This window comes from Canis lupus, chromosome 2 (assembly GCF_011100685.1).
Source record: "Canis lupus familiaris isolate Mischka breed German Shepherd chromosome 2, alternate assembly UU_Cfam_GSD_1.0, whole genome shotgun sequence".
Taxonomy (NCBI): Eukaryota; Metazoa; Chordata; class Mammalia; order Carnivora; family Canidae; genus Canis; species Canis lupus.
The window spans coordinates 27,325,313-27,341,646 of record NC_049223.1 but is presented as its reverse complement, the minus strand read 5'-3'; the positions used below and the strand labels follow the sequence as shown (position 1 = coordinate 27,341,646).

The 16,334-nt window shown below is 39.3% G+C and overlaps 1 protein-coding gene across 2 annotated transcripts in view; it reads left to right on the top strand.

The window, feature by feature from the left end:
* Positions 1-16,334, top strand: part of TAF3 (TATA-box binding protein associated factor 3) — a 180,414-nt gene that overhangs the window by 4,239 nt on the left and 159,841 nt on the right. The window contains exons 1-2 of one of the 2 annotated variants that reach the window (XM_038530163.1): positions 1,331-1,485; positions 2,121-2,363. In XM_038530163.1, the coding sequence (XP_038386091.1) occupies positions 1,440-1,485; positions 2,121-2,363 (289 nt within the window). In that variant the 5' untranslated portion in view covers positions 1,331-1,439. Of the gene's footprint in view, positions 1-1,330; positions 1,486-2,120; positions 2,364-16,334 lie in introns of those variants that run through there. The other variant, XM_038530162.1, reaches the window with a different exon arrangement.

Sequence of the window (16,334 nt, the reverse complement as noted above, 5' to 3'; positions counted from 1 at the left end):
ATCACGCTCTCACGGAATACAAGAGAGACTCACGTGAGGATATACCCAGAAAATGAATTGGGAGAGTGACAGTTGGAAAAGAAGGAAAGAAAAAGTTCTGAAATCTGTTGCGGGAAATGGGCGGGAAGAGGAGAGAACCAGAGGGTGTTGCATTGAAATTGCAAAGCATTTGGAGGAATTCAAGACAATCATTTATTCTGGACTGAGAGAATAGTAATGCTTTTCTTGGGAATTAAAGAGTTGAAATGTATATGCATGTCATTAAGAGGAAGAATGAATAATCCATTTTATTTATCTCTGCTATTTTATACATCATAGAAGTAACTCCTACTTGTAGCAAAATTCAGAGACTACAAAAGTGTTTGAAGTTACAAGTAAAAGTCTCCTGCTTCCCTTTCTCTGCATGCAGCTTTCAGCCCCTTAAACTGTTAACAGTTGGACGTATATCCTTCCAGAACTTTTTTATGTGGGCGTGAGCAAGCATGTCTAATTTTTATAAACTTTAGGTTATTTTCATTTTACAGCATGATTTAATTTCAGACATACTGAGTTTGAAGTGATCATAGGAGATTTCAGTGTAAAAAAAAATTTAAAAAACCCCACCACCTTTGTAAAGAGAACCTCACCTTAACTTTGTATCCTTTCATATCTATCCATTTTATATGGTATCTTCTAATGACATTTAAAATTTGTGTGTAAATTATCTTTCTGATTTAAGTGTTTTCTGTAGACTTTCTTGGATTTAAAAAGTGATTCACTTAATCATAGGTAACAAACAGGGTCACGGAAGGGAGGGGAGTGGGGATGGGGTAACTGATGATGAGTGTTAAGGAGGGCACATGATGTAATGAGCACTGGGTATTATATAAAACTGGTGAATCACTGAGCTCTATCTCTGAAACCAATAATATATGTTAATTAATTGAATTTAAATTAAAAATTGATTCAGTGGCATACAGTAGTCTCCCCTCATTCATGAGGGTATATTTGAAAACCCTCCCCCCCCAGTGGATGCCTTAAACCACGAATAGTACTGAACTGTATACATAGAAAGCTATGATGAAGTTTAATTAGTAAATTAGGCACATTAAGACAGTAACAGCAATAACTAATAATAAACAGAACAGTTATAACAGCACAATGTAATAAAAGTTATGTGAATGATCACTTTTTCTCTCTCTCAAAGTATCTTAATATGCTGCTCTCATCCTTGTGATGATGTGAGATGACAAAATTCCTGCATGAGGAGATGAATGACGTAGGCATTGTGACTTAGGGTTAGGCTACTGTTGACCCTCTGATGATAAGTCAGAAGGACAGTTGTCTGCTTCTTCACCACGTTGACTGCTCATAACTGAAACCAGACAAAGTGAAATCTGGGATGGCAGGGAAAGAAGTACGGGAGGTCGTTCAACCAGTATTTGTTGAGTGCCAACTACATGCCAGCCACTGTTTTAGGTTTCAGAGCTACACCATTGAACAATGGTAAAAATGTAATGGACATTTACTTAGCACAGCCTTCTGGTTATTTGATAAAGAACAGTAATAGTTATATTAACTGGGCACTTACCTTTTGTTGGTCACTGTCCGTCCATAAACTACTTCTGATATGTACTCAGCACTAGCTGATTGTTAGTGTGAATTGTCTGGTTCTCAGATCATGTTTCAAATCGACTTCAGGAATCCGCTTTCTAATATTTAAATAGTATGATGTTTTATTTAAAATCCATTAAATTCGGGATCCCTGGGTGGTGCAGTGGTTTGGCGCCTGCCTTTGGCCCAGGGCGCGATCCTGGAGACCCAGGATCGAATCCCACATCGGGCTCTCGGTGCATGGAGCCTGCTTCTCCCTCTGTCTGTGTCTCTGCCTCTCTCTCTCTCTCTCTCTCTCTGTGACTATCATAAATAAATAAAAATTAAAAAAAAAATGCTTGGATTTAAAAATAAATAAATAAATAAAATAAAATCCATTAAATTCTTCCAAATAACTTGGTCTGAAGTATGTATAATTATTATATTAGATTCTGAACTACATGTGAACCTAATGTTTCTTCATATTTTAAAAAAGTATTTATGGGACTTCCTTAAAATAATTTGCTTGGCTTTTGACTTTGTTTCAGATGGCCGAACAGACCCAATTTTGGATGATGTTGGTGAAGCTTTCCAGCTTATGGGGGTTAGTCTTCATGAATTAGAAGACTATATTCACAATATTGAACCTGTGACTTTCCCACATCAAATTCCTTCATTTCCTGTTAGTAAGAACAATGTCCTTCAATTTCCTCAACCTGGAAGTAAAGATGCAGAGGAAAGAAAAGAATACATTCCTGATTACATGCCACCCATTGTGTCTTCACAAGAAGGTTTGTGACTTCTTTGTTTGTTTTTACTCATACGTCTGTAAGTATTTTAATGCGTTCTTAATCTTAATTTTCCTAACTGAATTGTATAAAACGCTGTGCCAACGTATAAATTCTAGAAATGCAATCAAGATATTCTAATATTATTTTCAAATCAGTCTAACCTTTAAGCCAGCAAACTTACACTGGCGTCACCAGTCAGAGCCATGGCACAGTCAGGGTTGTCTGATGGGGCATCTATTTCCTTTCTAAAGTTTAAGTAGGGGAGAACAGAATGTGATCCCAGAGAGAAGACTTCCCATAGATGTATCATGTGGGAACGGGACATTAAATAAATTAGAAAATCTTTGCAACATAAAGGAAAATCGGGGTCACTCTCTGCCTCTCCTCTGTGTTGTAAATGTGAGTTGGATGATACCAGGAACAGTGAGTGAGTAATATTTACTAGTGTTTTGCAGATTTATCTCCATTTTTTAAATGATGAGTAGAAATGTTTATTGTTTGGCCATGGCAGCATTTTTGATTAAAAAATAATAGCAAATCAGGCTCAGTAGTCAAACATTACAGAGTTCCTTCTCCCTGCATGATTTTACGTGTTGATCCTTTAGGTTCACTAAGGTTCTAAGAGATACATAGTAATTTGTGGTCTCTCATGCAGGTACACAGTATATTTTCTTGTAAAAATGGAAAAGTTCCAATTCATTTCCTTGTACCTTTATATTTGCACCTTTCTACCTTCCACCAGCAATGCCCCACGTTTCCAGTTTCTTGTAATTCATTTCTTGTAATCTCCTGTTCCACTTCAATAGCATCTTGGGATGCTACCCATTTCTTTCATTGACTCGCTTTAGATTTGGAATAGTAGTTTTACAATCTGCGTATCAGTGTTGCCTCATTTGAAAAACCGGGTAAAAACTGGCCCTACGTCGTGGAGACTTACTATGGGTTAGTGTATCCTCAGACACTCTGTGTCTTGGGTGCAGTGGGCCCTCCCACAGAGGGCTGGTGCTGTCATTAACATGCTGAGAATGCAGCACTGTACCTGTGCTTGTTGGTAGCTGTGTAGGTATGGAGGTTCAGATAGGTAGGTACCAGAGTTTTCTGAGTTGAGTGGCTTGGGAAGCTTGTCAGGTTAGCACTTCTCTGCTGAGAACTTAATAATGACAAACTTCTCTGCTTGGGGACTTAATAATGACAAAACTGACAAGAACTGGTATCACCAGTGCTTCACACAAAATGTGCCTTGGGTAAACGTTCTGGAACTGAGTGAAATGCTGTTTGTAGGGGCTTGTTAATGGAAGTTCATTGTTTCTCCTCCTTTCCGGGCCCACTTTTATATTATTAACAGCAGGACTTAGAAATCTACAGATGTATCTCAGTTATCCCAACTTCCTGTAGCAACTACTTAAAATTCGTCTCTTCCTCACCATTGAGATTGTGTATCTGTAGCCTGTGGTACCTTTGAGGAAATCTTCCTCCTTATAGCCCCTGTGTGAGGTCTGTCTCTGTAAACCCCTCATTCCCTAATGTCAGTGTCTTTGACCTTAGAAATGTATATTTCTCACAACTTCTCTAAACATATATTTGTTTGCTTTAAAAACATAACCAATGCATTTCAGTATCAGAATTCTCAAAGGAGGGTTTCTTGGGCAGAAGCCTGCTTAGTAGCTGGATTGCAAAGAATTCATCTTTTCTTATAGACAGGTCATGAATATCAAGCAGGCCTGGAATTTCCTTCTTTGCTGTTGTCACTCAATATGATTTATTAAGCATCCTAGATGTCCTCATGAAAGCAGTACTAAGTGTGCTCTAAGAGTAATCTTTGAGTGGCTCTGAAATTTTTAGTTGAAAGGCCACTTAAAAGTACAAGGAGTACAGAATTTGAAATTGTGCTAAGAAAACATGAAGGGGGTTCCCGGGTGGCTCAGTTGGTTAAGTGTCTGCATTCGGCTGAGGTCGTGATCCCAGGGTACTGGGATCGAGCCCCACATTGGGCACCCTGCTCCACCCCCACTTATGCTTGTGCATGCATTCTCTCTCTCCCTCTCTCTCTCTCTCTCTCTCTCTCTGAAATAAATAAATAAATAAATAAATAAATAAATAAATAAATAAATAAATAAAATCTTTAAAATTTTGGGAGAGAACTTAAGATGTTATATAGGACGACACTAAAGGAGCCACACTAATGTAAGTAACTGGCGTGTCAGCGATTCTCTGGATAATAAGTGATGGTGAGTTTTATATTAGTGAATTAGGTAACGGTTACTAGCCAGGACTTCTGTGCATTATCGGTTGGTGTGTTTTTGAACCAGAACTACTATCTTCTCCATTTAAAACATTTTAGTCCATGTACTCTGTGCTTTTTGAGCTTTCTAATTCTATTTTGTGGTTTACCTGTTTTTTTGTCTCCTTTTCTACCTTCTGCTTAATGAATTGCTTAATTTTTTTTCTGGCCTTTTAAAAAATTTGGACTCTGACATTTGATTAATCTTAACCCGTAATTCATATATAGCTCATCATTGGTCCATCTATAACCTGCATTTATTCACTTAGAGAGTTTATTGAATCATTTGTAATAACATAGTAAGCCCTACCAAACTCACTATTGAAAATTAAGCTCAGGACTTTGATAATAATCAACACTTAACCACTTAGTCCCTCTCATTTTATTTTTATAGCATGAAAATGATACACAAGGAAATTCATGGTTAGCATTTGTAAATACCGCCATGGAAATGTAACTAAGATATCAGTAAAGGGGTATAAAAAACAGTTTAGGGATTTTAATACTGACTTCAGTTTGAAATTAACTACAATAAATTTTTGAGTCTCCTGAATCATTTGAGGCAAAAAGAATCATGGTTTTTTTTTTTTTTGAAGTTTCAGACAATATAAATTATAAACCTCTTAAAAGGAAAATAACATAAACCTGAACACTTCTTTTTTTCAGCTAACAGTTATAGATTCTCTCAGGAGCAGAAATTCTGCTGATTCATGAGGTACGCATATGGTTCCGAAGGGTGCAATAAGTGATAGGCAGTACAATAAGATGTTTATCAAACCTCTTCCTCCTGTTCAGGGAAAAGGATATAAAATAAATACAGTCCCATGGTTACCATTTTTTAATATAGCCTCCCAAGTCAATTTAATAAATCATTTACAATCTGAAATCTTTTTTCCCCCCTGGTCCCATGTTAGAAAATTCCTAGTATTCTGGTTAGTGTTGCAGAGGGTGATATACCTGTGATAGTAATACTTGTTCACAGATTTCTTTTCCTTTTATTTCCTTAAGAGCCACAGACAGGGCCAGGCTTTGGTCATAAAATATCATTAACAAAGTATGATCATGAGACTACCCACTTATTGATCCTTCAGCTTGGTTCGTGTCAGAAGAGCACCAGAATGACTTGTCTGCTTGTAGCACTGGGAACACTGCTGAGGGTGGAGAAACAGGCAGTCGTAGAGAAGACATGGGCCCCATGGCTCCATTCAGTTGGGTCTCGACGGGTTACTGAGTTTAACGTCTTACCAAGTTGCTTTGCCTTTCTGACCTTCATATGCATCATCTGTAAAATAGTTTTAGTAATACCTACCATGTGGATGTCCGTGAGGATTCAGTGAGAGGGTTTTATGAGACATTTGTATAGAATCGGACCGCGTCTCACACATGAGACACAGAACAGTGAATGTTAGTTCTCAGCCCATATCCCCTTCCTCGCTCTTAAGGAATTTGCATTTCAGTTGAAATACAATATACATTTGTGAAGTGACTCTGCAATGAGAATAGATCCGAATGGTGGTGATCACACACTCAGGGGCTGAAAGAGTGTGCACCTACTAGCTGGACTATAGCAGGTGCATGACGAAGGAGCAAGGTGACTCTCCGCCTCATGGGAGTGATGGAGGAGATGATATAGAAGGAATTTTTTGCCTCTTGTATCCAGTTGTATGTTTAGAAATGAGACCTCCCTGAAAATGTTTTATAAATGCACATTTTGCTTAGACTGTTGCAGTTCTGATGGCTGGCACCCGGTGTGTTTTATCCAAGAACATTCTCTCCTCAGCTTGCCATACATATTTTCAGATTCACATGAATAACATATTTTTTGCTCCCTGTTTTGTTGTGCTGAGGAATGTCTGAAAATAGTATACTCTGCCAGTCATGGTTTGGTTTGGAGTGTGGTCACTAGATCTCTGGTCTGTGAGAGTTTTCTAGGTGGTCTGTTGACTGGTCCAACCTTTCTGTGTGAGAAAAAGAAACGGAAGCTATTTACTCGGCTTCACTTACTATAAGAAAGTTAGCCCACCTTCACTTGCACTTGGTAAAGATATTGCGACATTGCTACCTTTAGGGTTTCTGTTTTTTAAAAAATTTCCAAATAGACTTTATTTTTTGGAATAGTTTTAGCTTCACCTAAAAATTGAGAAGTACAGAGTTCCCTTATGGCCTATATCCAGTTTCCCTTATTATTAATCTTACATTAGTATGCTGCATTCAATATAATCAATGAACCACTATTGACACATTATTATTAACTAAAATCTATTATCCTTAGTGTTTACCTAATGTCCTTTTTATGTTTCAAGATCCCATCCAGGAGGCCCATTATTTTATTGTCATGCCCTCTTGGCTTTTGTTGTCTGTGATTTCTTAGACTGCCCTTGTTTTCGATGACCTTGACAGTTTTGAGGAGTGCTTGTCAGATATATTACAGAATGTCCCTCTCCTGGAATTTGAGCAGACTGGGGTTACTAGTTTTGGGGAGGAAGAGTACAGAGGGAAAGCTCCACTGTCCTCACATTATGAATATGGTTTACCACTGTTGATGTTGACCTTGCTTACCTGCCTGAGGTAGTGTCTGTGCGGTTTCTCCCCTGGAAATCACTCTCTCCCCCCTTCCCACGCTGTCCTCTTTGGAGAGAAGTCGCTGTGCACAGCCCACACCTAAAGAGTCGGTTGTTAGACGTCCCTCCCCAAATATGGAGTAAGTACCTCAGGTAAATTAAACTCCTCTGCAGAAATTATTTAGAACTCCTTTGATGTGTCTCTTCTCCCCCCGGGGTTCCTATTTTTATAATGAAGCCCCTTTAAAAATTAGACATTTACGAATTTAAAATAACTAACAAAAGTAACACAAACGTTGAAAAATAAAATATTGCCCAAGTATATGAGGTATAAAATGAAGGGTTCTCCTCACTTTCCTTAAACTCCCATTTCCCAAGAGTAACCTTGTTTCAAAGGTGTGAATCTTTCTAGATATTCTCACGTGAGACATTGGGACTCCTGAGTCCACTCCAAAGCCTGCCATTCACTTCTCAAGTCGTGCAATCTGACTTCCATCCCCACTCTTTCTTGAAACAGCTCCCACTCAGATCACCAATTCCTACCTAACTGGCTGACCTAGATGAAATTTGTATCCTAAACTGCTCTTCTTTGGGGGAAATGTAGTTTTGTGAATTATTCTAAGGCAAGTAACTTTTAAACCACATCTCAGTTGAAGACATGAACTTTACCGGCTACCCCAGAAGCTCCTCCAGTCCCATGTGCCCAGCCACAGTCCTTCCGTCTGTCCCTCCAAAGTAACCCCCATCCTACCTTCCAAGGATTACTGCTTCCTTGTCTTTAGTTTTGTCAGTCAAATGTGTATCCCTAGACCCTTTTGTTTAACCCCTGCCTCACTTTAAATATTATGTGTCTTCTGAGGCTCGTTTCCTGTACAGGCTCCCACACCCGTGCCCAATCCCTGTCTTTTTCCTACCATTTATTTGTTGGGGAATCTGGGTCATTTGACTGGAACAATTTCTCACAGTGGATTTTGCTGATTGTGTACTCATAGTACAATTCAGTGTGTTTTTGCACATTGGCAGCAAGAATCTGAGGCTTAATCAGACTCTGATTCAAAACCTTTGGCAAGATGTATGTACTGTTGTGTTCCTTCGTCAGGAGGCTGATGATGTCCAATTCTTGCTTTTTTGATGATACTTAAGGCATAGAGGCATTAATCCCTTGGAGTTGCAAGGTTTTTATTTCATTCTTTTAGAATAATTTATCAGGAAAGCCTTTCGCTCATATGCTATTTAGTTACTCAGTGGTACAGTTCAGACAGGGAAACAAAGGTAAACGCTCCTTCATGTTATACACACAGTTTTCAAGATAATGAATTGGTTCCTTATCATCCACAGGTGACTAGTTATTTTTTTGAATTACATTATAAACTCATAGACTTAAGCATACTTGACAGATTCGTTTCATTACAGTATTTACCTTATTGCAACTCGTATTGTCCCATTTCTGACCAATGGAACCTCTTCAGTCTGGCCTCTGAATCCTGTCAACACAACACTAGTAGTCTTTGATAGCATCCTTACAAGTGGTGTATCAAGATGTTGTAGGTTTATCTTGTATGGTCTTGTCCCACACTTGGAATCCTTCCCCATGGAGCCCTGGCTTCCAGGGAAATCAAGTCCATGATCTGGGCAATAGGGATATTTGTTAGAACTGGCCGTCGTTTCTAGGCAGTAAGTAAATGTTTATACTCAAAAATATGCGTATACGTGTATGTAAATAGATAGGTAAGAGGCGGGGTATCTCACGAATTCATACAGAGATTTCCAATTCAAATTCAGGACTATAGAGTTTCTTATCGTTATATCAGTAGATACTTTTGTCCATATCTAAGAATTCTGGTTCCTGGGGATAAACAGGAAGATACAATTAGAACATTCCATCATTATTCCTTTGCTGGATCCTACATGACACACTCAGTGGTAATACTGGTACTGTCCATCATGATTACTGAAGCAGGGTAGTTTTGTACCCTTTTGCTGTCCTATTACTCATCCTAGTTCTCTGTGATCTCATCATATACTCAGTCGGGCCATGTGGCCACTTTCCTGAGCTCTGTCATCACATTTCTTAGTTTTTCCCTAAAGTTGATTTGTATCTTTTATACTGTTTCAAAATAGTGCAGCAGCATTTTCATCTGGTTTTTGAGTATGTGTTTCTCAATTTTGAGTGTCTGTAGGGGTGTTGTTTCGGTATTTAATCTCCGCATTTTCTTACAGAAATTGCGTGTGTGTGAATGTAGTGCTTCTGAACATCTAGACGGAAGCTCACAATGCTCCCTCTCCTGTTGTTAGGTGTAATGCTCAGAAAAGGTGGCTGGCTCCCTGAGATTTTCTGTTTTCTTGAACTGCTTCTATTTAGATTATCTCTTCCATGATGCTGGCTTTCCTCTTCTACTCAGTCATGATGTGGTCCTAACAAGTGTCTTCTCAGTGGGCCCTGTGCTGGGGAGAACAGTGGAGAGTTAGATTTGAAAGTCAGGAGCTGGACTCTGGAGCCTCTGTAGACGTTTTCTTGGGCTCCTGTTCAGCCCCCTCTCCCCCTTCCTGTCCCATCCTGGATGAAGACAAGCCCATTGCAGCTTCTGGGCCATTCTTCTTCATGCTGGTCTGCCAGGCTTTTAGGGAGTACCTCCTGGCTTTTTGAGGTTCTGCTCTTTCAGGCCCGTCTCCCCATGGTTTCTCACCATTTGCCCCTATACAGATTGGTAATACTTGGCTTTTTTGTCTCCTGGTGGTTGGCCCTCACCCCTTGTATTTTGGTGTCCATGGGTAAGCTTTGTCACCCTGTTATGTTGCTGTATTTTTATGTAGCAGTTTGAGAAGATCATTGCCACCCTGCTGCTTTCTTCCCAGGATTTCCTTTATTGAACCTTTTTGCTGAATTTAGCACTGTTGGGCACTTTTTGAAACTACTTTTCTTCAGAGACAAAATACTCTTCAGTGCTCCATCTGTTATTAATTCATTCTTTGTGCCTTTCATGGGCTCATCTTCCATGGCTCTCCTACCTCTGAAATGTGGGTAGCCCTAAAATTTTTTCTTGACCTATTGCTCTCCTCACTTGACATAGTTTCAGTGTGTGATCTAATCTACTTTCATGATGTCAACAACCAACTATGTATGATGACTCCCCAAACTTCCTCTCCATACTGCACCTTTCAGACTCTATATCCAGTTGGCAGTTGGCCATTTCCACATTTCCCACAGGCACCTCAAATCTGTATGCCAAAAGCTACACACAGTATCTCCCTGTGAATACATTTGTATCATTGATCTCAATTGGTGGCATCATGGAATACCTAGTCACTCAAGCTGGAATTGTGTCTTTGACCCCTTCCCTCATTCTGTTCCCTCATTCCCCACAAACAATTCTGCTAATTTTATTTCACAAAAATTTCTAAAATACTATGTTTGTTTAAGCCTTTATCTTTTGTTTGAACTATCGTTCCCTTCCGCAATAAACTGTTGAACAAAGAGTGAGTATATTCTACAGCGTAAAACACTTTATTAGCTTCCCACTGCATACAGTTAAAATGAGCAGCCCGTTTTTTCTAAGGAAAACCAGTAATGTCTATGGGGAGCAATTGAATTTTTTGCTTTCAAAATGAAAATAGCTTTAATCATGTACAGAAAAGATGCTTATTCTTACAATTTGGATTACTTACTAAATGAATAGAAGAATGTTAATGAGGAATTTTGTACTGCATTTCAAACACCAAAATAGTAATATTTGTGTTTATTTGAAAATAGAAGCATAAAAGCAGCCTTCAGATAATTTATATTAGATATCACATGGTGTATTCATAAGCATTATCTCATTGAATCTTGAAATAACCCCTAAAGGCAGATGCTAGCTAGCATCATTCCCACTTTACAGAGGAAAAATAGAAGTTCAAAAAAAAGTCACGTTAACTCATCTTGAGTTACGTTGTGAATTGGGAGCAGAGCTGGGTGAAGATTTAGTCTATGACACTCAGTGCTGCCTTTGTAGGTGCCCACAATGTGTTGAGTCCTAAACAAGGAACTGGAATTGAAAGTAGATGGATAAGATGTCCCTCCCTGCTCACTTTAGGCCTTTCTTCCTGGGATTATTGGAATTCTCTGCTTGGATATTACATTCCTAAGTGGAGAGGTGTCATCGTCAAGCCAGTTTTCTCAGTGGGCAGGCTTGCAGAATTTCTTCTGGCCCCAAAGTCCAGCCTCACTCCTACCCACTCCATGAGCATGTCCCTGCCTTGCCCTTGATGTTCGGATACTTTCCCTCTGTTACACAGCAGGGCTAGAGTGCAAGGGTCTGGACCAGGTTTATTCCCTGTATCCAGGATAGTTTCCTGGATACATCATGTTTGTTTTTCTTATTTCTGCAGCATCCGAGCCGAAAGGTTGCACCTAAAGGATGTCAAGGGCTGAGATGTGGCTTGCCTGTGATGTTCCAATCACAGATCTCTCCGAGGATGTTAGGGCCCTTGAAAACCAGACTTCTGCCTACTTTACGTACTAGTTTTCTCCCCCTCATTGCTTCAGGCTTTAATCTCCAGAATCACAAACTTGCTTTTGTTTCCCAAAAGGAACTGTGGCCTCCATATCTTTACTCAGGCTGATGTGGAGCTCCCCTCCCTCACCACGCTTGGGTGCCATATAATATGTATCTCTACCTCATACTGGATGTACTTTTAATTGTTAGTTTTATTTTTCTCAAGAGCTTACACTGCTCTTGCCCCTCTTTCACCTGCACTGATTCTGTATCCCACTTTTTATTGCACAAAACTGAAGCCCTTTTAGACTGCCTGAGAGGTAAACTCAAGCACGGACAAAATTCCTGCTATCTTTAGGAGAATTTCTTCAGAATGTTGGGGAAGCTGTCTCAAAAAAATAACTTGTCCAAATTCACACAGCTATTAAGTGCAGAGGTGACAGTCAAGTCCTGGATTTCTTAGTCTTAGCCCACTGTACCTTTGTGCCATTTATTGCCCTGGTGTTATTCTCAGAATATAGGTATAAAAGCAGAAAGGTTTATCCTGCGACTCTTGAAGTTTTTTTCTTTTCTTTTCACATTGCCCTCTTGAATCTAGTTACTTAGGGGGGAAAATCATGTTTTGATAACATCTGATTTGATTCTTTTACTCATGTTACTTTTCCTTATTATTGTTATCTTTTGAAGAAGTAGTTTTTATCTACAGCATGAGGATTACAGTAGCTTTAAAAAAAAAAGCGGGGTGGGTGGGTGGGAGGGTTATCTGCCTTTGCATTCAAACTAGCAAAATTAGCCCTGAAGTAGAGGTGTATACATTTCCAGATAGAGAGTAAAAGTACCATCATACCTGGATATGATAGACCATAACTTATAGCAGACTTGGTCAAAATTCTCTTCTGTACTCAATTTTTTCCTTTAATCTCTCTGGATTTATAAAAATAAGTACACATTTCCAATGTTATAGTCAGATAGTATTTGTGTTTCTAAATCAACAAAGTAATCATATAAAATATCTTAGAAAAATTTAGTATTTTGATATTTTACTTACTGTTTTCCCCTTGCAGGCATCCAGAACCACAACAAAAGAAGATTTTGTTATTTTTTTCTCTCAATCTTAAAATCTCCAGAAATTTTATATCTCTCTTCTCCAGTTACATTTTTTGGAAAATTTCGCACGTTACAATGCATGCACATGTGTGTTAAAGGAGGGAGTTCAAGCAGGTGTAGGGCAATAGATGTTATATGGCTGATGGTATAAGACCCCAAAGTTAATGCTTTTCTAGAAGTTAGGATTTATTCTGTCTTGCTTTTCTGGATTTGAATCTCTTCAGTGCAGTAATTGCATTTTATTTAACTAATTACCTGCTCTAACCTAGACCTTTCCTGTTTCTGATAAAGCAATACAAAATTATTTGCTTCCTTTACAGTGCTTACATACTGAGCTTGTGCCAGCAGAGCTAAAGGGGAATCAGAATCACTTTGTCATTCATTCATGTCATTGTGGTGAACTTACTGTATGCCAGGCATGCTGTTTATTTCTGGAGATACAGAGGTGAACAATAAAGGAAGGGACTCCTTTTCCCTCCTAGAATTTCCAGTCTATATGGAGAAAGAGAAATTAGACTAATATTTATGTGATTTTAATTTATCATATAATCTACTCAGTATTCTATGAGGAAGGAGGGAATCCATGGATATTTTTAAGAAGCTGGACAAGCTGTGTAGATTGTGAATTCTGGTACCAATGAGAAGGATAAACTCAAGAGAGAGAAGGCTGTGGGAAAAGTGTTGATAGAGATTCTTGTAGTAGCCATCCAGGGCAGAGATGATGGGGCCTGCATCCTGAGTGTGGCAAAGAAGAGGTGCAGAGGAAGGGCCAGATGTAAGAGATATTGGATGCACAGGATTCAGTGACAGATCGTAGAGAATATGATAGAAGAGCCAAGGTTTGGAAGACTGTGTAGGTAATATAAATTCCAGATCTTAAGGAGAGGGCCTGATCTAGAGTTAAAATTTAGAATAGCTCTCACATGCCTCTCACAGGCAGTGATCTAACATAACCATGTATTTATTTTGAAAAAGAGAAACCAGGTAGAGTTCAAGACTGTGTAGTCTGTCTTGAACCTGAGACACAGTGCAGACTTTGTTGCTTGTTAAGGGCAGTGGATACACTTGCTTTTAAAAAGACCAGGTCTACAGCAGACGCGGTGTCGCAGCGGTTTAGCGCCGCCTGCAGCCCAGGGTGTGATCCTGGAGACCCTGGATCGTGTCCTACGTCGGGCTCTCTGTATGATGCCTGCTTCTCCCTCTGCCTGTGTCTCTGCCTCTCTCTCTGTCTCTATGAATGAATAAATAAAATCTTAAAAAAAAAAAGACCAGGTCTACTTATTGTTCTTAGTGTTATTATTACTAGTTTACTTATAGAATTCTCGCTCTATGCCAGGCACTGCCAAGTGCCTTTCACAGATGCAAAGGCTTGCCCTTCGTTGACCTCAGGCGCAGTGAGTGTATTTAACCATGGCCCAGCTTGTCATTGTAGGACACTGAATTAGCGTTCTTTAAGTTCTTAGAACAGAAATTGCTGGAAAACACCTAACATTATTTTTTTTTTAAGATTTTTTTTTGTAAGATTTTATTTATTTATTCATGACAGACAGAGAGAGAGAGAGAGAGAGAGAGAGAGAGAGGCTCTCTATAGACAGAGGGAGAAGCAGGCTCCATGCAGGGAGCCCAATGTGGGACTCAATCCCGGGTCTCCAGGATCAGGCCCTGGGCTGAAGGCAGATGCTAAACCGCTGAGCCACCCGGGCTGCCCAGTTTTTTTTTTTTTTTCTTAATTAAGAGATTAAATATTAAGTTTTAGTTTATTAGTTTAGGACTTTGACTGCCAAAAATCTATAACTTGGTATTTCATTGAAGTATGACAATTCAAAGCCATTGTTTTACTGTCTCCCAAGTACAGTATGCCTACTTACTTTTTCCTCTCTCCTAGTTGACACACTTATAAAATGGGAATAATAGCCTCCATCAGATTGTTATAAATGAATGAGAAAAATGTTATATACTGTGGTAGATCTTCAATACAGTCTTGTTCCAACCTGCCACATTTCCTTTTTGTTCCTGAAGATCTCAGCACCAAGTATAATGGTTGTCATACCATGATATCCAGAAAAAAACACAGTACAGTCAGTATACACATTTGTGACACTGTCCACTTCGTTCTTTCTCTCTCTCTCTTTTTTTAAGATTTATTTATTTATTTACTCCTGAGGGATGCAGGGAGAGCGAGAGAGGCAGAGACATAGGCAGAGGGAGAAAGAAGCAGGCTCCCTGCAAGAATCCCAATGTGGGACTTAATCCCTGATCCGGGATCATGCCCAGGACCAAGACAGATGCTCAACCCCTGAGCCACCCAGGCATCCCATAACACTTTGGTTCTTTCTAATGTGGAAATCCTGACCTGGTGTGTGGAGTACTGTGGCATAGAGTAGGCTCAGTTCTCCTCTCCTGGGGGAACTTCCCTGCCTTCTGGTGAAGTGAGATAGTGTTCCAGCTGGCATGGATTCCTTGACCCTGAAGACCATAGCATAACTCAAAACCTTATATGATTGGTTAGCTTTGAGAGAAATAAAATGACACATGCAGATATGCAGTTGGTATTGGCCGGATCTCTTAAATTTCCGTATGTTTCTTCCATTGTTTTTCAATTTTTTTTCAAAGATTTATTTATTTATTTATTTATGATGGACACAGAGAGAGAGAGAGAGAGGCAGAGACACAGGCAGAGGGAGAAGCAGGCTCCATGCTGGGAGCCCGATGCAGGACTCGATCCTGGGACTCCAGGATCGCGCCCTGGGCCAAAGGCAGGCGCCAAACAGCTGAGCCACCCAGGGATCCCGTTTTTCAATTTTAAAATTTTTTTTAAAAGTCTTATTTATTTATTTGAGAGAGTAAGTGAGCAAGAAAAAGCACAAGCAGGGGGAGGGCATACTCCTCTGCCCCCAGCAGGGAGTCTGATGTGGGGCTTGATCCCAAGGAGACCCTGAGATCATGACCTGAGCCTGAGGCAGATGCTTAACTGGCTGAGCCACTCAAGCACCCCTCTTCCATTGTTTTTTTAGTGATAGACTAATTTGATCTACTTTTAGGAACTTTGAGCCGACTTTTCTAACCCTTAGACATATTTGAGAATTTCATTTTAGGTCATTGGAACAGTTAATTTGCATCTAATTTTACCACAGGAGAAAAGCAGTAATTTACCCCTCTGCCTTTTTTGTTGTGAGCATGATGATGTTCTGTGATATTGTTGGTTAGTTGTTGTTGTTTTGTGTTAATACATTACCATGGGCACAGTTGACTGCCACTAATTATTATTTCTCATTCATGTAATCAGACTGATTTAAAGTTGTAATACATTTTTATCAAGTATTAGTAAAAATGTAATGTTTAAATATACTCAGAAATATTCAATTATCCATTTTTTTTCTTGCTGGAGACTTCAAATTCTGCAGCCTAAATAAAGAATATTGATTTTTTTTTTAATGCAAAAGTGATTGCAGTTCAGTAGGTGGCACTCTTTCCTTTCCTCTTAGTGCTAATGACTAACCAATTAAATGACCAAAAAATTTTCAGTCTTAAGAAAAACCATATAACT